The sequence below is a fragment of the Spea bombifrons genome, chromosome 1 (assembly GCF_027358695.1).
Source record: "Spea bombifrons isolate aSpeBom1 chromosome 1, aSpeBom1.2.pri, whole genome shotgun sequence".
In the NCBI taxonomy this organism is placed as follows: Eukaryota; Metazoa; Chordata; class Amphibia; order Anura; family Pelobatidae; genus Spea; species Spea bombifrons.
The window spans coordinates 88,281,591-88,302,501 of NC_071087.1; the positions used below are offsets into that span (position 1 = coordinate 88,281,591).

General features: G+C 41.1%; 1 protein-coding gene across 1 annotated transcript; it reads right to left on the reverse strand.

Moving 5' to 3' along the window:
- Positions 1-405: 405 nt before the first annotated feature.
- UGCG (UDP-glucose ceramide glucosyltransferase) lies at positions 406-20,667 on the reverse strand. Its single transcript, XM_053465840.1, has 9 exons — positions 20,177-20,667; positions 14,249-14,390; positions 8,573-8,675; positions 6,797-6,898; positions 3,253-3,365; positions 2,696-2,874; positions 2,382-2,468; positions 1,985-2,174; positions 406-1,041 (listed from the first exon to the last, which is right to left on the reverse strand). The coding sequence occupies exons 1-9, from the start codon at positions 20,272-20,274 to the stop codon at positions 871-873; spliced, it is 1,185 nt and encodes a 394-aa protein (XP_053321815.1). The 5' UTR covers positions 20,275-20,667; the 3' UTR covers positions 406-870.
- Positions 20,668-20,911: the final 244 nt, after the last annotated feature.

The following is a 20,911-nucleotide window of genomic DNA, read 5'->3' on the forward strand; positions in this document are numbered from 1 at the left end:
GCAATTTTACGAGGTAGGCAAACATCATGTAAGAAATCCAGTAAAGAGCTGTTTGAGATTTTGTTCTAAATATATATTTATATATACACGGGTAAAACCAAAATTAAAATTGGAGATAGTAGCATGTTTCCTATGATTGCTTTTTAGAAGAAGTGGTGGTTATACCACCCCCCTCCAAAAGAAAAGTATTTAGTTAGCATGGTGTTCGGGTCTGAGATGGAATACATCCTTGCTCCATGCTTGGGAAGCTCTACTAGTGTCACAGTCTCCAGTCTACCAGACTTCATTTGTCCACCCCAAACATGTAGAGGATAATCACCCTGGCTCCCAAAAAAAAAACAAAACAAGGCCCATCTGCTATCTCCTGCGTTAAAATGCAGTAATGTATTTTTTGTACCATTGCTATTTCTTTTAACCTCATTTAGTGTCAAGAGGGGCTATGACAGCCCGGCACGCAAGGGTTAATCCTTCCATTATTTTCCCCCCTAGAAGAGCATCAGCATATTGCAAATTAGCCAGTGCCAGTTCTAAAGATCAGCTCTCTGTTCATCAGCTCCTTAAAGCCTGCGTTTCCGTTCTGCTTCCGATGCAGTTTACTGCAGAGCGCTTATAAATGACTTCAGGTTCTCCCCAGTGTACGCAAACAAAAATGGTAATGAACTACCCACGTATGGCCCAGATTAGAAACGTTTTCTTTTCACAGACGCAAGTGCCATGCAAAATAAATTAAGGATCAGATAGCAAAACATACATGTAATAAAACTATTCAAAAAACTTGTATAAACATAACTTATAATACTTTTTTTCCTTTTTGTTTTTTTTTTCTCTTTGAATATTTATATATATACATATACAGTCACAGCTCCATGGCTATACATCTATGATTTCTTCTGCAGTGCCCCCGCACCGTAATCTATAGCGTCCTGTCCTCCAGCTGATTGTAGGGTCCCATAAAGCAGACAGAAAGATGTATATCGTCATGGATTCTCTGATGAACCAGGCGACGGCATAATCCAATTTTGAAAATGAAAGCGGCCCTCCCTGTAACAATGGAAAAAACAATACAGGTTTAATTGCAATCGGATCCAAGTGATTGGGAATCAGCTGACTGAAGCATACTGTTAACTTACAGGCTGCCTTTTGTCCACCCGCTACATCATCATTAATCATGTCTGATTACTGAAATGCACATCCCATACCCTCACTTTAAACAGGGAAGACTATCAATAGCTAACAGAGCCTAGCAGAAAAAATATCCCTGGACTACAGTTTCAAATGCTATAGAAACACAGAATGAGGGTAGAAAGGAAAAAAAAATACAATGCGGCCCATTTGGTCTGCCCGATGTTCATGATGTAAAGACCCAGGATAGTCATATGCCTATACCATGCATGTTTAACATTTCTCACTGTATCAGCTGCTACCACTTCTGCTGGGAGACTGTTCCACTTCTCTAAGTAAAGTAAGACTTCCCTTTATTACATCTTATCACATCTGGATAGTGTGCGACCTCGGCCATGAATAAAATGCCACACAATGTCACAATCCACACACTTGCAGTGCCACATTGGCCTTGGTGTAAATAGAATAAAATAGGCAATACATTTTGTTTTCATTTAGCAGACGATGTCTGAGGTCTGAAATCCTCTTCCTACTCTGCATGCAGTTGTGCCACAAAATAGCAAGCCTGAATTGTGAATTTAAATGTAAAAGAAGCTTTCTTGTGGAGACCTCGAACATTTGTTTTTTCCACTCTATAAATCTTCACTTCATCCCATCTTTTTTCATATCCTACAGAAAATTTGCATTCACTTCAGTCTTTGATGCAAAATAAAAGAAAGATTACACCTATGTACACCTATATCTCTAATTTTGCTTCTTCGTTGAGATAACATAACCACCATGAATCCATCCCTTGGAAACGGATACCAAACAAACCTAATGGTAGAGTTTTGGAAAGTTTCTGAACATATAAAATTCATACCTGAACACCTCGGAGCTGGATGTAATCGAATATGAACCAAGCCAAGCAGTGACACATAAAAAACACCATGATGTCCCATCGGAAGATGTGATGAGCTGCCCAGCCAATTATTAAACTGGCAACAAAGCATTCGGAGATTGGTTCACAAATGATGGTGGCAGGAAGCATGTTGATCCTCAGCTTTGCCCACCTGAAACAGAGTAACTATCAGTAAAACAGACCATGTAGGTTGTATGGACAAGAGGCTATTTAGAAACAGACAACAAAGTAGTGGAACATAAGACTCTTCCGGGTAAAAAAAAAAAAAAAGCAAACTAAAAGCGACATAATCTCTTTCAAAAAGGTTAGTGCGATTTAAAACATACGCAAAAAAAAAAAAAAAAAAAAGTTAATTTACCTGATCATTCGAGACTGAAACTGGGATATAGAATATGAGCCAGAATTTTGCATTGCAACTTGTGTAGCCATAGAAAACTTCCAACCACTAAGAGGGAAGGGAGAATACAAAATTAGCATTCAATGAAAAACTACATAAAAAAAAACAAAAAACAAAAATTAACCCTGGCCACAAACACAAGAAATCCTTTGCCATTTTCAGGGTGTTAAAATTGTTCTAAGAGTCTAAACAGAAGCCCACAACAGATTTAGCACAGCCCAAAGTATCCTGTAGGGTGCCTGTAGTGAATTATGCATGTAAAGAAAGCAACTTACCGATCAGCTATAGCTTTGGCCATAAAATAGTCCTCTGCTATGTACTGAGCAAAGGCAATAAGTCCACCAGCTTGATCCAGAACCTCTTTTCTCATCAAACAAGACATTCCTGTTACACACTTGAAACCTGTTACATTGGCAGAGATGTATGAACGTGGATGTGAGGTGCCAAAGTAAACCTAGTAGATAAAGAAGTAAACTGTTAAATTCTAAATGTACCCATTTATAAAAATAAAAAAAGTAAAAACAAACAATATTCGGATTTTGTACAGTCCTGAAATATCTCAAGGGGTTCCATAGAATACCTCCCAACATTTCAAAGAGTGACACTTTTGTTTAAGAGGTTTTTCTGATTTCAATTGTTCTGATTGAATTTTAGGACCTTAGACACTCATGCCCACCATACATTCGGCGCTAGCAGAAAAGAAAAACATTTGGGGAGGAAAGCGGGACAGAAAGATCTGGGTCCCAAAGACGAACACTTGTGAAGCATGCATAAGAATGTATACAGTTCTGCAAAACGCATAGGAGTTTCATTGCTGCATGCAGGTGCTCACCTGTTCTAACGTAGCAGCAAAGCCCTGTCTGTCTGCCACGTAGGGGAGCCCATGAACCAAACCAACTTTCTCTGTCATTTGATTGGCCATGTCTGTGAGGGTGTCAGGTTTTACTGTGAAGAAAGAATGAGCCCAATTAGAGTCACTAACAAAAATAAGATAGGTACAAGTCTAACAAATGGTAGACAATAAGGCAACACATATTTGGAAAGGGGCCGTGATATAAACCCCCAACTGGAGCCCAAAATCACATAATTGAATAATACGTGCCAGCAGATGCCATATATCACTGCTGTTTAATGTATTCATGGGTGGATCACATATCGCCACATTTTATATTGTAATTTATAAAGCGATATTTGCAAGATGAATGCCTTTGGGTTAGCTCCAGAATGCAGCCTTGGCTACCACCGCTGTTCAACATTGTTTGGAGCCAACATGGCATTTTAACACTGCTCTGCTGCTAATTCACACCCACAGACAAAGAATAATAAAGTGAATTAAAACCAGGATATATTATTTGCACATTACTGTAATTTATATTTTTTATTGCAGTAACTGCAGCAAAGCAGAAGTTACAAAAGATGCCCAGGGAGCATGTAACATGCCATGTCCACAAACAGTATGTCTACAAGACTAACACTAAAGTACTTAAAAGCAGTTCAAGCCGCAGTTGCTAGTTGCAATGACTTAATATATAGCTTGGTTTATAATTATTAGTAGTGTGACAGACTGATACATTGCGTTGTGCTCAGGACACAATAGACTAGTACACAGGTGTGTCCGACAAACAGCAACAGTTGTGTGAAGAAGTGGAGATCCTGTTGCCTTGTTGTACCATGTAGCTAGGAGAGACACTCTGTCCACATATGCTGGACAGCAAAACATATTCTCCTAATATACATAGGTCTGGGGTGGTTAGGAGATAGGCCGCCAAGAATTTCTTGCACATGAAAGCAGACATGTCTCTTTCCCCACACTATTCAGTTTGATAAATTAAATAAATCAATGCAATGGTGTTTACAGAACACCCTGGGCTCTTTAGGAGGTATCACTGCTGGGGAAATAGGACTCGCATGGATGGCTGCCATATAGCACCGGCTTTTGTTTGATAACAATATACCGTGGTCGTCGACTAGGATGTGGAACTAGCTAGCTGAGGATAACGAGAGTTATGATTTATCAACAGCTAGGGCTCCCTCCTTGCATCCACTGATATAGCTCCTGTGTGTTTGTAGATCCCCTAACATTTGTTTTACTTGTCTGCTGAAAATTACTAGTCCCGGAATAATGGAAAATTCCAGCTCTGGTTACTGTTATGTATACGCTGGAAAGTCAGTGAACGGCCGAGAAAAAAAAAAAAAAAAAAAAGTTAGTTTTCCTTGTACAGGTCTGGTTCTGTCGTGTTACCAGGCTAGAGGGCCAAAAATTTACAAAGCCATACTTGGCCACCTAGCTGCAGGATGTATTTACTCTGCAACTACTCTCTAGTGAACAGAGGTTAATTATGTCAGACATAAATGCTAATCACAGTGCAAGCAAGTAAAAAAAATTACCACATAAAAAAGGTGGCAATAAGCTGCTGGTGTTTGAATAACTTTATTATTCAAACTGCCGCAACACAAGAAACAAGATGTTGGTGCATTTTAGCTCAGTAGCGCAACATGAAATAGGCGATTAATTCCGGTCTCTCGTCTTGGCCTGTATTGCAGGAATTTGAATGAATAATAGCGAAGCACGGTGGAGAGTGGGTCTGCGGGAGCTTCACTGTTCTGTTTTGTCGCTCCAACTCCAAAAATTTCACAACCACCATTCCCCACCAAAACATTTAATTAAATACAGAATTGACCAAACAAGACCTTTAGACTAATCCGAGAAGTTATCAAGTATTATATAAATGAACGACTAGTAACATATAACTATTAATCTTTGCCCTTTCCTTGTTCTTCTATGGCATCATTCTGGAGTTTCTATGGACTGCTGAACCTTATTAAGTCTGTAGCGTGTCAACATATTGTAAGGTGGCGTGCTTCTCTCAAGAATGTTCCTTTCATTTAATGCCAGTCGCTGCACATCTGTGGCTACCTCATTCCTTGCGTTCTTAGAGAAATCACACTAAAGATGTAGGCAATCACCAGTAAACAGATGCCACCTGCTATTTGAAAGCCTTAAATAATTAAAGATGGCTGGATAATGTTGTCATTTGTTTTTAAGTCTGCGTATAACGAAGGTATTCTTGGATGAAACAATATAATAGAGTGTTAAAACCTCTCCAAGAATTATGCTTCCATGAATGCTCCACTACTCAAATCAACCACACTTGTTCTAGATTTAACCTCGTACTCCCACCTCAGCAGAATGTCACGGTGATGGACTCAGCATGGTTGCCACAAAACAGAGACACAGCAGTTTCTTAAAATAACTCATAAACCGACACTGATGTGAAATATATATTTATGTAAACTCGTCACCCAACTATTCAGACATAATGATTTCCCTTACCTAAAGGCAAACAAAACTAAAACTAGCTGTCTCATATTTTGATAAGTTTTTGTACACATCAGAATGGAGGACAAGCTGCAGATGGTCCATGTACAGTCTAACAAAACAACGTTATGATATACATTAAAAAAAAGTGATCCTGGTGCAGAGTTTAGAAAGTGGGCTTAGACATAATGGCCAATAAAATGCTCCAATCACCATGAACATCCCACTGGTTGCTATAGTGATAAAACCACATTCTGAACTTCCATCTGAACCCCCATCATGTATACATAGAACCCAAAAAAGAGATATGCAGGGTTACACTCTTCAACACCGGGGTTATATTCTTCAACACTGGTTTGAAAACCAGCTGTAACCATTACGAAGCAGTTTAACGCACACGGCCCTTGCTGAGTATTACAGATCTTACATGTGTCTCAACAGAAGTTACAAATGTATTCAATAACCGTAGTAATGCTGATGTGACAGAAGTGGAACCGTGCATTAAATCTGTCTGCAGGGAGAACATAACGTTGAAAATGCAGATTACATGTGCAGAGGAGGAGGAAGCGTAAACAGATCTTCTAGAGCCTCGCTGGACTCCAAGAAAAGTGCATTGAGAGCTTAATTGAGCTACAGGGACCTGTTGACTATACTACAATAGAAATTGTGGTTGGGCTACCATAGCCGAGACCATAGGTCTAGGGCAGGACTAGAGAAGACACCATCACTTCAACTCTTACACACATTTCTAAGAAATAGAGAAGGGTCTTCTGTTGAAACACTCTGGTCCAACGGATACTGAGAAATCAATATCCTATACAAGTCCAACAAACTAGGCAGCAGTTGCTCCTAAAACGTTGCTACTGTTTACTGGATGCATTCCTTCCCAGCTTCTAAATCCCCATATTTTTGCTATCCTTAAAATTCTCTACTTTGACTTCCACGTATGTAAGGAGAAAGAACCACATATTAGTTGCATCACAGGCATATAAAATTATCTTCCATTCTTTTGGCAGATTATGTTTTTTCAAAGTAACAACTTTGACCTAGAACATACCTTTGATCCCACTATCGCAGATCCAGATGAGATCATATTTGGCAACTTCATATCCAGGCATTAAGTTGTTTATTTTTGGATTGATACCAACCTTTTTACCACCTGTGGACAACAGGAAAAGTACGTAAGTAATGTTCTGTAAGTATTCCACAGCATGGCATAAATTACACAGGTAGATTCAACTTGGCAAGTTAGGTCAGCCAGTATAGTATATTATATTATGATTAAAAACATCATGGCATTTTATTAGAGCCCAGCTGCCTTTTATAGGAGGAGGAGGAAGAATACAAGTTGCTTGCCAGCCAAATACTCTTGAATCCGCCCAAGGAGTTTTACTTTATCAGCAGAACTTTACTAGATATGCGGGAAGTTGTTCACAGCGAGTTATTTCTTTGGACATTGTCAGCAGCGTTTTTTCTTTCCCAATTGTTTAAAGGGGATTTCAAAAGTTTTAAAAAAACGATTTTCACTATCTTTCAACAAGCTTTCACAAAATACAGTGTAACAGATGTATTGTGGCTTCTTATTTGTGTAGATCCCTTATCTAAGCCCAATCTACTAGACAACACTATCAGTTCTCATCAGCTTTTTGGTAAACAATAGAATGGCTCCCCTTATATTTAGGTCTATGAGGAAAGGGAATTTGTCGGTTTCTATCCAGAATCCGTTCGGTGTGGTGAAATGTATCCAAAGCATCACATGATTGCCTACTTTGATGCTTTCCAGGTCAGCAGAAAAACAAAGCTTATTGGAACAATGCGAACAACTCGGTCCTCCGAACCTACACTACAGTACTTCATACAACACAGTACCTTCCACCCTAAGACAAGTATGTCCATGAGACTTCCACTTTAATAAGCCATTCCATCTTCTCTCCACGGGATGAAACAGAAGAGATGAGAGTGGCTTAACGCATCTGATATACCTACTCCTCCGGGAACAGATAAGGAAATCCTGGAATCCGGCTATCAGATGTTGTGTGCAAACCGCTTTGAAGCAATTGCTTTTCTAGTGCAGCAGCGCAGAGTGTATTAGATTACAGAAATACATGGCCAAGCACAGGAGGGAGAGCATTATGATCAATGTCCCCGGACTATTCAGCTTAACCGCTCCTCCCTACACGGCCTAACACGGTCTTGTGCGGCTGACCCCGAGCGGTGTACATACAACGGTGAATAGCGCACACAGCTGCCTATGTTTCTAGAGCAGTATCAGGGACATTCAAGGACTTTTAGGAATAACGAATAATAGAAATTTAAACAAAAAGATGCGATTTAGTTAAGGCCACTATTTATGTTTCTGGGAAGCTGTATATCACAAATGATTACCGATGTAAATTAGCTCAAGGATTCCCTTAAAATGTAGATTGCAAACGAAGCCGCATCAGTGGGGAAAAAACAGACATTTCCAAAGTCAGCCAACGAGAATTTCAAGGTGCGGCAAATAAGCCTTCGCAGGTCTGCCAGTTTATTCTTACCCCCTGAAGGTGTTAAGGCTTTTCTGTTGCTATGGTAACAGCCTATCACTGCCAGGTTGTGTCTCACATGACAATTAAGTATTCCCACCCGTTAATATGTTTTATATTTAATATTCAGTTAAAGAGTAATAGGAATGATGTGTTTTATCCTCCACTTAAAGCCGTAAATTCAGGTGGAATACCATGATTTAAAGATAATAAAATATGGCTCATTTTTGTTTTGTAAAACATTATAACAAAAATCATGAGAGGTACAGAAACTTAGCTATAGAAAACAGATTCATCAATTTGTGTCTCACCTATAAATAATTTGGCATCCACGTTGGGGTACTTGCCCAGCAGCTTTTTACATACATCCACCGCTGGATCATCGATATCTTGCACACAAAGGAGGATTTCAAACTGGAAGACACAATAAACAAAACGTTAACACGACGGCACAAGGTGTCTCCGCACTCAGCTTCACGTTAATGACTAATGGAAACAAGCAATTCCCACAAGTCACCGTCTATATATTTTGGGCTATCCCAGGGCTCTACTATACAGTCATTATGGAAGAACAAAGAAACGGATTCTTTCCCACAACAATGTCTGAAGGGTAATCGCCAAAATTGCAACAAATGGCCGTCACCGCATACAGGTATCTACCCACCACAGCAGAGCAGAGCGACTACGGTTGTGCTTACATCACTGCCAAAATAAATGCTAAAAACCGGTCTGACGGGGGTTTAAAATTATATTCCTGAATGGAGATTTCACTGAATTAGAACAGGGATTTTTTCTTAGCGCTATACTGAGTTTATCGAACATTTCCCAGCTAACTACACGCGGTGCTTGGTGCCACCGCGTAAACTGGAGGTCAACACCCTACAATAACTTTAAGGAATTAGAGGGCAGACACCCAACACGTGATTTAATCCTTTATCACTTTAATTAGCAAGGCGTCAATGCTCAGCAACAGCCGTATGGTCAAAGTTCCCAGGCTTTTTTTCACTAGCAGCACAAGTGGAACACGATAATAATCATACCTGCGTCTTAAATCGCAACGTCTTTAGATACTCTCTCGTTCCCAGATATCAGCACTTATAATCTATTCATGCTGACAGAAGGACGATGGTTGAGGAATTTTACACTGGCCAGAGAAGGGGCCTGTGCGTGCATTCATACAAACCACTTTGTAACAAAAACACGCTACATACATGCTACAGAACAGCCACACTTTTCAGATGCGAGTCAGCAGGTATTATTTTAAGGAGAGTGGGGGAAGCAGTTTTTGTCTTCATTTCCTTATTGAACAGGAAGTTCAAAAGGTTACAAACTTTTCTTAAAAATTCCCCCAAAAAAGAGCAAATGCACCATTTACATGTCAATATAGGACAAAAGCTTCGAAGTATCTGGTTACGATATGCATGCGTTCAGGAAAAAACAACCCTGGCTGGCAACTGCTGGCCCACATACCAGTGAGGCAGTCTGAAAACCCATAGGGGACGAGATGTTCAAACGAAGGAAAATGAAAAAAAAGTAATGAAGACAAACCCCAGGTGCCATGTAGCCATGGCTTCCGGGTATTCACATCTGGCTCGTTGTCGGGCTGTTATATACTGATCTCCGTGTACCTCTTTAAGGGGGTTCCGAGATCTATCTGCGGGGCTCCTACCTTCTACACAAGTGCGTCCAACCCCCATAATAGAATAGCGTGTCACTAAAATAAAGTTCTCCTTAGCAGCACACCGCGAACCTCTTTCAGTCTAATCAGCCACAATATTTCTAATTAAATCATTGCCTGCAGCTTGGAAAATCCCTAGGAAACCTAAAAGTCCCTTGAGAGCAAAACCAAGAGCCAGAATAAAGGTTATTACAAACTCTGTGCGGTAAATCTGTTTTTCCGCACAACGAATTGCGAGTGCCGAACAAAAACACCAACATGAGGCAAAGAGCAATGGGCCCCTAGCTCCGGCTCCCACCTTACTGCTAATGACAGCGATGTAAACCAACATCATAAACCTGCTTGGCCGGCCCCACTTGGCTTCTGCCGTAACACCGCTGTGAAGGCCTCACTGTAGATTATTAAGCAATAAATGAGAAAAAACAAGACAGGATAATCTTAATGGGATTAACTGGGTTTACCTTGAACCTTTGCAAGCATCTTTTTTAGGCATGAGCAAAGGGAGCAGGTCAAGGGTAAAATAAAGACACCTACTTCTTATCAAGCCCATTGGTAAACTCCCGAGTAGGGCCCTCATAACCAGAAACTTTGTCTAATGTACCATAAGGCTAGATGGCAAGCTCACGGGCAGGGCTCTCAACTCCTGATGAGCCTGTATGTATTTATATTGGTTATTACATTACATTTATTTATAAAGTGCTGGCAAATTCCGCAGCGCTATTACAGTCAGTAGAGCAATTTAGAATCACGCAGAATAACAAACTGGTGCAAAGGAGAAGAGGGCCCTGCTCTTGTGAGTTTACAATCTAGTCGGTGGTTGAGGTGGAAGTGAGACAATAGGAGAGGACTGCTTGGATGGGGATGAGTTGATCTGGTTCCGATGATGTGTATGTAAGTGTCAACTCCCCCATTTAAATTGCACAGCGCTGCATAATTTGTGGGTGCTTAATAAAAAGTTAACTAAAAAAACTGAATTTCCCCCTGGTTTCCATGGTGACTGCACCACTTTGGCCCTACTCACATGTCGAAATAAGGCATTTCAAGTCTGCTCAGATCTACCGAACTCTTGTTTGTACTAATTATCTCAATATCACCCTATATATTTTCTAGGCCAATGCAATAAGTACAACGTACATGTTTCTACCCTCCGGCCATGCTGGTACACGGTATAATGTTAGAGCATTAGACATTGAAAAAGGCAATATTTAAGACTAGCAGCTCGATTTCAATGCACCGCGTGCCTATCACTCACACTATAAGAGGCAGTGTCTGTTCAGCTCCACCTGTTAAACACGCAATGCTACATTCCACCACAGTGTGAGTCACAGTGTTCGTTAAATGTTGTGTCACAGTACTTTATTCTTAATTACCGGTATAACTCTTTCTCCATATAAGAGACCCCCCCCCAAAAAAAAGTTAAAAAACAAAACAAAAAAAAAACACTCCATTATGAAATATGTCTACATAGCTTTACGACAAATACACTGCTAGACAAGAGATCTATGTATTTTTACTTTTGAAAAATGTCTCCTGTCTCTGTGCAATGGATTAAGGTATAACAATATCACTTGGCATGAGCCCAGGATGCAAGTAATTTACAAGTGTCTTGCAGGACGGCAGAGGTATGCAGAAGGGCAGAGCGAGCCAGGAATCCATGTACACTTTTATATTACCGCATGAACGGTCAGGCACAAAGGCGGCTGTATTCCAGAGACAAAACATATAAGTAAGCCCAGTGTCATGGAAGCCACTGATACAACGAGTAAGCTTTAGGCATAAAATAGGTATTTGTAGTCATATATGCCTTTAAATGGAAGTTTGAGCAGGGAATGCAAATTGCCAATCGTATCCCTTTCCATCAAAATCCAGCAAAGAACATAGTTTTTCTCTTTAATGCTCCCCTTTCTTTTAAAACCTGTTTAACAGTCTACTGAAATACTACAGTTGCAGAGAAACAGAGTCCTGCCGTTCGAACAAAGCCCTCCCCCTATTTATTACATCACTATGTATAGCCCCACCCATCCGATAGTTTATGCTCATTCATGTGAAACAGCTTTACAGATCCACATTTACAGAGGGATGGCCAGTGAGCATGATTGAGTGAAGTGTTCTGTGTGATAGGTGTGATGAGAGTGATTAAAAGAGCTTAACAGTAACGGCCCCTTGTGCGATGTCAGATGGGCAGGCTGAGCTGTGAATACAGACAGGATTCAGAGGCCCTGCTGTAATATTTTCAGGAATATACAGCAAAATTGGATGTAATTAAAAAAAAAAAAAAGAAAGAAAGAAAAAGGAGTAAGCTTAAGACACATACAATGTTAGAACATAACAGCAAAATCTAAGAACGTGGGGGGGGGGATGTCTATGTAGAACAGCACCAATGCATTTAACCTTACTCAGTGTTAACTTCCGTAATATATATATATATACACACACACAATACAACTTGAAAGGGTTTATTTAATTGCATTGGAGGAAAAAACCCAGCCCCTTCCATTAGACCAGCAGCACGTGAATTGCGCAGTATTGTCAAACCACGTGTAACCCTAGCCTGGCTTTCTCAACAAACTGTAAATTAAATAAACGTCTACACGCCAGCAAACAGCTGAAAAGGTCGATTAATAGGCCCTGCGTGCGCCACATGGCCACTGCACTGTATGTTTCTAAAATAAATATTTAGTGGCTTGTGTAAAGCAGCTCAGTGAATGCATACAATCATTTTCATTTTTCGCACAGGAATAACAGGAAAGGATTTACAATGCTCACAGTGTGGTGTCCAAGTACATTTCACTGTCTCTGTGCACAGCAAGGGCTGCTTTCTACCTATTCAAGTGGAGTATCAATAGAAAATATTATTTATAAAAGGATATTTCAAACACCTAATCCAACGCCACAAGGAAAGGTACCCCAACTGCCGGAGTTCCTTGGTTTTGGCAGAGAACTTTAAGACAGATCGCATCTTCTTCCTGGTTAATATTTAAAGTAAATATCCCCAAAACAACTACACTGACTGCTAAACAATCACAAGTTATTTGTAGTTTTAATTAATTTCTATGTAAAGCAGCCATTCATAACATGGCCCATCTAACGTCTTTGACTGTACCTTTTCCTGGCTTCAAAGATAATCAAGCCTATAATTTTCGGCCTAGCTGCTAAATTATATTATTATTTGTCCCACCCTGACTAAAGCATACACTGCACATTCTTTTAATAATCAGTGCAATTGTTCTTGAGGTTTGTGGTTGGAGTTACGGACTACCGTGCCTTGGAGACCAATCTTAAATAACCAACTCCCAGACTTCCCCATCATAGATGAAATAACAATGTAATTCAATTGTGTATTTAGAGCTGATCCTACAAGACATTCGGGAAGGACATGGTGCGTTCTGACCAGTAAACAGAAACCCAATGTGACGTCTTGCCCATTCGGTTGAGCATCTCTACTAGCACTGCTTTAGTCTCCGCGACTTAAATAAACGCTAGGAGAAATATAGTTGGAGGCAATTCTACTAGTGCTTACAACTTGTAAAGCTGTCAGAAGCTCTCCGCTATTGCCAGTAAGTGCAACACCTTACCTCCAACACACAAGACAAACACTCACTTAGCTAATTATTGACAGTGTGAAGCTTTTTTTTTTTTTTAATAGACACAGTGCTGTTAACCTAAGGTGTGGCTTCTACATTCAATTTTTTGTACAGTATAATGCTAGTTATTTTTAAGATCAGTGTCCCAAGATGACAAAAAGAGGAACATATTAATCTTCCATCTTTGTGCCGTAATATATTACTTCATTATTGTAACAATTTTCATAACCAGCGACCAATAAACCCAAATAAGAGTACGCAGACATCTTATGGTTTATGAAGAAAACAAGAAAAACCACAGGCTGGACATGGACAAAACTCAGTCTATTCAAGAATATTCTCAGTGATTCACAAAGCGCCTTCATATCTATTAAGGGTGTTCACATGGTCACCATGATGCACTTCGTCACAGGTCACCATGATGCACTGGCTAGATTTAGAATAAGGCATAACATGCACATTTATTAACATTAAGGCCCATTCGCTATGTAGCTATGAAAGAGAGGCTGTCAAACTAAACGTGCCATCACTAGGACGCTCACACTTTCAAACACTTATTCAATTTCTTAAGGGAAAAGGAGCGGGCATAAAGACTGCTCCTCTAAAGGGACCTTGGTACAAGCAGGACACTTAGTTGGTGGATCATCAGCGCAATCATCAAGCCATGAAAAGGTAAGACTGTCACGTTTGCCTTTATAGAATGTAAAATAGCAAGATATACATACTTTTGGATAGTCCAGTTCAAAAAATGTCTCTAAATTGTTGATGAGGTTAGCGTCGACCCCCTTCAGCGGTTTAAGAAGTGAAACACCAGGTAGCTTGCTGTACGGTTGCTTGTCAGATGCTTTCTTGTTGAGATGTAGCCTCCTGAAACAACAAATAAGCAAATAATGAAACTTTCAGTGCTAGTTCTTGCAGCCTCTTTCTACTGCTACTTTTCACTTCTACTTTCAATTGACCTGGTACATTGGTCTGTGGGACACACACCAAGAAATAAGGATAGATAAATAAGACTATATATGTGTGCGTGTTCCAGGGGACAGCCGTCCCCTCTCCACCACTACTCTGTAGGGTGTTGACAAACTACGTCAAGTGGAGCCATGAGTTCAAAGTGATCTTTGCTGATGCAGGCTCTAGCTCGAAATTTGCAAACCCAGTTTTAAAAACATGCTAGTAAAATTGTATTTCTGCCAGCACAGATACCGTACAAAGTTTTTATTTCCCTTAAAACAATAGCTGCTGGTTCGTAACTTGCAAACAAGCCATTTTAACCAGACGGGAAACTGATGAATAGACTCTGGCACGCAACAAGCTTTATTAAGGAAACACTCCAATGGATGTTGGTCCCTTGACAACACGCCTGTAATTGCTTTGAGTCTTCATCTGAAAGCTCAGTGAGTGTCAGCAATAAGACAATTAAACAAGCTTTACCAAGAAGCAAACGGATTCAGCTATAAAAACCCAACTTGCAGTGTGTAAGCAGTAATAGCATAAGGTCCACAATTTATGTTTGCATTTTGCCGAATCCATATTTTTGTCTTTAGAACACTCCAGTAGTTAGCTGTCTAACCTCTAGGAGAGGAACACACGCTTCTGAAAACTGTGCACAAGCAATCTCAATGGGAGATTCCGTAGAATACGGCTCCTACTATGGAATCGTCAAGAGTCTGTGCTTTTGAGTCCCTATGACCGGCAAAAAAACAGATGCTAAATGAATCCAGAAGACTTGGAGGCCCTCATTGTGGGCATTCCTTATATTTGGGTGACATTCTCTACTCCAACAACACACTGGGCTTATTATTTATGGAAGAGCTAATAAAGTCTTCCCACTCATGGGGTTTCATTAATCAAAAGGTCACCCTAGGTGAATTATACCAGGACATTCTACAGTATACATCAATGCAATATAACAAGGGCTTGAGATTGGCCTAAGATAACAGAGACAAAACACATATAGTAAACAGTATATATTCTTTAAAATTAATTTACCCTTTAAGTGAGTGTCAAGTCTATATTCAAGTTGTACGTTGTGAACAACAAAAACGAGCAGGTAGTCTGAATTATTTGAAAGGATACGTTTCAGAGAAATGCCCAATGCAATTAAATAGGGTAATATTTGAGCTTGAAGAAAAATGAACCTTTCAAACCATTTTACAAGGCAACTTTTGTGATTTACTTGCTTAGTGATCTCTAAAACAAATGTCAACCACAGCACTTCCTGAAAAGCCTAAGCTTTGAGAAGACCCTCTACAAGATAGCTTAACAACAGCCGCGAAAGCAAATGATACCGGACGGAGTAATAAATGTATGAAGGGGGGGGGCTCACATAAACTTAGTCTAGAACAGAGCTAAAATTATATATTTGATATGCTCTTCTCCCTATTGACACAACAGGCAAGTTGTGTTACTGCAATACATGTATGTGTTAATAGACTTCCATAAACTGGAAATGATTGAAGCCACGATTGCATCATGTACACGGCAGAAGCCTGCACATGCTTTGACCATGAGTAACATAGCACTTCTGAGAAGGCAGTGACTGTATAGGAATTGCTAGTATCGATATTCAGCATGGGAAAAAAGTTCTGGAGCACACCTTTTTGATGGAGTCACAATTTTTTTTTTTAAGGTGATGAATCAGCTGTAACCCTCCCGTGAACGCTTTGAGTCTTTATATGTACTTGCTCTTCCCTGCATGTGACACACTTTGTCTCGCGACCACGCTGTTAATGAGGTACAAATATATAATCTCACCACTGCCGTTTACAGAGCATATCTTTTCACTGATATTAATGCCGATAGTGAAAGCTAAATGGATGCCACTGGCATATAGGATATTATCTAGGTATGTTGGTGGGGTTATAATGTACCTCTGGGAAACCTACATATGCTAGATGACTAAGGAATCTTGCAGCCCTTCAAACCGTTTTAAAAACTCTGATCATCAAGTCTCCCAGCTGGGGACTGGGAATTCTTTTAAGAAGCTCAGGTCTGAAGAAACACAACGGATCCATGGTAGGAGATCCTGGAGCTACTGCTGGGGGGTCAGGATGATGACTACTCTCTAGAAAAGCATGCTTTGGCTTGTAAACAGTTCCCAACTGGGCTTGCCATGTATATATCACAAGCTCGCAAAATCATAAGCTTCACCCATTGCAATATCATACAGAATTTCTTGGAATAGTTAAACAAACCATACTCATACAAACAATATGGCAGCCAAAAGCAAACCAAATCTTTAGTACACAAAACGACGTGGGAAAAAGCGAGCCTGCCACTCCTTATCGTGACTTACATAGTAATGCTGGAGGAGACACTGTTTACATTAGTTAAAGGAGCCCCAACATGTTCTGCAACCCTGCACCATAGATTGTCTGGTCTTGAGAACTGTATCTATGACAGCTGCCATTTGTATTACATAACAGAAACGTTGGAAACCAACTGTTTAGAAGCAAGACGTTTACTGGAGCTAAAGAATATATCAAATCGAATCGGTCAAAAGGAAAGGAGGGATTTGTCATGAAGTAAGAACTCCAGCTCGAAGCATGATTACACTTTATGTGCGACTTGATGTTTCCATTAGAAGGGTCGCTTACAAAAATAGCAAAAATCAATAGACACTAAATTTCATTCTGTACTTTGCCCATGTCTTCAGAACACAAGAGACATGTCTACTGAGCGATCAGCATGTGTTTGGTGAGTCCTAAGTAGATGTTTTGACAGGTGAAAAAAACTCAAAAACAGCTGTCACTGATGATCCATGGTCACTGAGCATCTGTTAAAACGTGTCCCACCAGGAGACCAAATCCAGAGACGTCTGCCGTTAGAGATACGCAAATAAACCTAAACGACCATTTTTTGGTCAAACTTATATTTGGGAGGTACAATCTTGGTCTGACAAAAGAATTTCCTTAATCTTGGTTCTCCTGATGAAGAGCTGACAGGAAAACAAAGCATGTGGTTCTATACTTCACGAGGACAGGACTTACATGAGTCACTTCCAACTTCCAGCTCGGAAATGTATGTAGAGATAAACAGCAAGCGCATCTTAAGTAAATATTGCTATATTCAACACGGAATCAGATCATTCCTTACACTTTTCAGTCACATGTCACACCTTGACGTGGAATCCATTCATTACTCAATAATACTAAAAAAAAGAAAGCCTTCGGTTTGCTGAGAAAGCAAAGGAATCTCATGAGACAGCACTGGAGTAAGTCATTGAGTCATGTTACAAATGATCAACCTCATGTGACTACAATGATAATTTTGCCCCTATCCGGGCAGGAATAATTCAATAAAAATTGTTTTTGACTACACCAGCAATACAATTCTCGCAATGCACCGTTTGTTTTTGCATACTCTACACCCATGTCTAATAGTGCATGCAAGATTGTGATCAATGAGACTACACTACGGGCGAGCGCCAGAAAACATAAAAATATATATGTTTGCTTTAATTTTTATTATATAATTAGTACTGCAAGGGTCGCAAATTTGGCCATCACTAGTAGCAGGTATGGTCCAGGATTTGTAAAAAAAAAAAAAAAAAAAAAAAAAAAAAAATACGGCAAAGATGCTAAATTTCAAGCGTGTGTTCAAGGAAATAGCGAGCGGAGAATCGGTAACACAGCGAGGCACCAAAACATGAATGTGAGCGGAAATCACCCGAGTCATAGCAAACAGAGATATGAAGAAGAGTTCAGCTAAGACATAACGTCAAAGTCTGGGTGACTCATTTCTGTAGTCGTAACTTCCCAGTGGCCTCAATTGCCACATTATCAACATTTGTTTCCATTCTTGGAATAAGACACACAAACTATTTATCAAGCGTTCCATCAAATATGTTTCTACATAACAGGGTTTATTCACCAAATAGAGAGCGGTTGCTTCAAACTCCATCACTTCACCATTCATGAATGGCCAACGTTGACAAGTTCCCCAGGAAAGAATGGCTGAGCTGGCCCTGCATAATGTATAATCCTTGCCGATTTGACTGTATATTAAACAGGGCAACAGAAGCTTATTGGGGTTGGTGCTTCATACTGAATAGTGATGTGAGGGGTCTCAGTGAGCAATGGCAACCGTAAACAACCTGAAGGGCAAATGGCTTGTATACATCCAGACTATTAGCTGTTCACCAAATCACAGTGGGACAAAAGCTTTACAAACATCACTATTGTACAATGATAACAGCAATAATAATCATAATAGGGATGTGCTTAGAAAATACTACAAGATGATGTTTGATGACTATATACTTCAGCTCTACATAAGATACCTCGACGGCTCAGAAACCACAAAAAGAAAATGTTTAAAAGGGTAAGTTAATAATGCAGTCCCTTGGGAACTCTTAATATGGTATATTTATCAGCATCTTCTACAACCCAAACACACAGGACAGCCAGCAGAGCGTTTTCCTACTACGCTGCACCAAGTGCATTCCTACGAGACTCATTTATACTACTGATCACTGGATCCAAGATCCTCATCAGCACATACACTGAATTAACCGAAGAAAGATTTGTTGTACGCCTAGGGCGGCCACTGTGATTTTTTTTTTTTTTATGCTGTGTTGCGCAGGAACAACCTCATCTTTTATTCTGGAGTAACTCATCAGTGGTGACACCAAGGGCTAAAAGTCCAATACTTTAAAAAGGTCTCAGCCAAGTATCTCGAATTATTATTTTGCGTCTTCGTCACCTCATCGGCTTTACGAGGATCTCCACCTTTCATTCTACATTCAAAACACAGGCTATAAATGACATTTATGGCACGGCGTGTATTCCTGCTCCTCCCAAAGCTTGGGAGAAGAACGTGGGATGGAGACCACCAGGTTCCCCCTGCTATCATATTTGGCTGGCAAAGTTTAGATGGCAATCTGAACAGGCTATAGGCAACAGATTAGCCTCCCCTGCCCCAATTCCTGGGCAGGAACATCCTGCCAACTATACAGGATTGCACTTACACATCCAAATGAATGGGCTGGGAATGTAACACTACTGCGTTCAAGGAGCAACCCATCAGTGTGCATGCATTGTATGCAGACATGCCCAATACACACATGTTTTTTCTAGCCATGATATTCAGTTCCTGATTTCCAGATAAGACTGTCATACATTACAAGGAGGGGGAGGCGAGGATGAAGGGGGCTTACCCGATTTCCTTCCTGCCTCTGCCCATGTGGATGCTCCACGTACAGATGTGAGCCAGGCCTGTCCTAATGTATGAAAACCCCCCATCTTGAGCTACAGCCCAGGATGCCAGGAATCGTGTGCAGGATCTCTACATGTAATCTGAACACCGAGCACACACATGATCATCAGAGCAGCCATTAGCCATGCATGTTGCCAGGTAGGTGTGTGCGGTAGACCGCTGAACAGAGGTGTTTGGTGACAGTGTAGGGAGGGGAGGGCTCCTGTCTGCACCTAGTGACAGGGGACACGGCACCCATCTCCCAAACAATGCAACGCCCCCCACCCGTGACCGCCTCACAGCACCCAACACAGAGAGGGGGCAGGGGTTTGGACATCTGACCCCTGAAATACCCAGGGTGAGGGGTCATCTTACCAGCATGATGTACCCCTCCGATCAAAATACCCCCCCCCTCCTCCCATAAAACAAACATACTATGCAGCCATCGCAGCACTTACGTGTAAACGATAGATAAGAAGTGCATGAACCACAGAACGAAGAAGAGGATGACGCCGAAGATGGCGAGCCCCTGCAGGGCCAGATCGAGCACCGCCATGTCCAACACGGACACCAATGTAGGTGGTATACCGGCGGAGGTTGAGAGTCAATGAATGAGGTGTCGATAAGTCAATTCCTCCCCGACCACCTCTAGCCGCTACAACGACACGCGTGACATGGAGAGCCCGTTGTGGAGATGTGGCGAGTGGACACTGTGGGTGGGCAATCGTCTGCTAATCGTATCACCGTCCTCGTTCAGGAATACACACGGGACGATGGCTGATAATTATTATAACCCACTGGCTCCGCTAGCTACGGTCCCGCCGCGACCAGTCACTTCTCCCGGTACACCGGCTACTGAGGGGACTCCCGAATCGTCCGCGAGGACACGGCCCAACCGATACCAGCGCTCGCACAGCACTCCAGCCCCTGCACTCTGTACCTCCGTGTCGGCCAGTCACATAGCCCCGCCCCGCGCAAAACCACGCCCACTCCGCTTCATTTACTCGGCTCACGTCCCCGCATCCTCTTCTCTCAAGGGAACGCCCACTCCGGCTGAGCCGGGGCCACGCACCTTTGCTAGGAGTGCCCGCCCCCTTGACGCTAATGCAGTTGCTGACGATCGCCTCGGGTGGGGTTAATGGAGCACGTGCTTCTTTCCTCCTATATTATGCTTCGGTTTCGGAATGACATCA

Bases quoted from the DNA above. Each gene is read 5' to 3' on its own strand.
- UGCG (XM_053465840.1), bottom strand. From the start codon at position 20,274: ATGGCGGTGCTCGATCTGGCCCTGCAGGGGCTCGCCATCTTCGGCGTC. The intron at 14,391-20,176 runs GTAAGTGCTGCG...TTGTTGTTTCAG, and splicing joins TTCTTATCTATCGTTTACAC to GAGGCTACATCTCAACAAGA. The intron at 8,676-14,248 runs GTATGTATATCT...TGTGTCTTCCAG, and splicing joins TTGAACTGGACTATCCAAAA to TTTGAAATCCTCCTTTGTGT.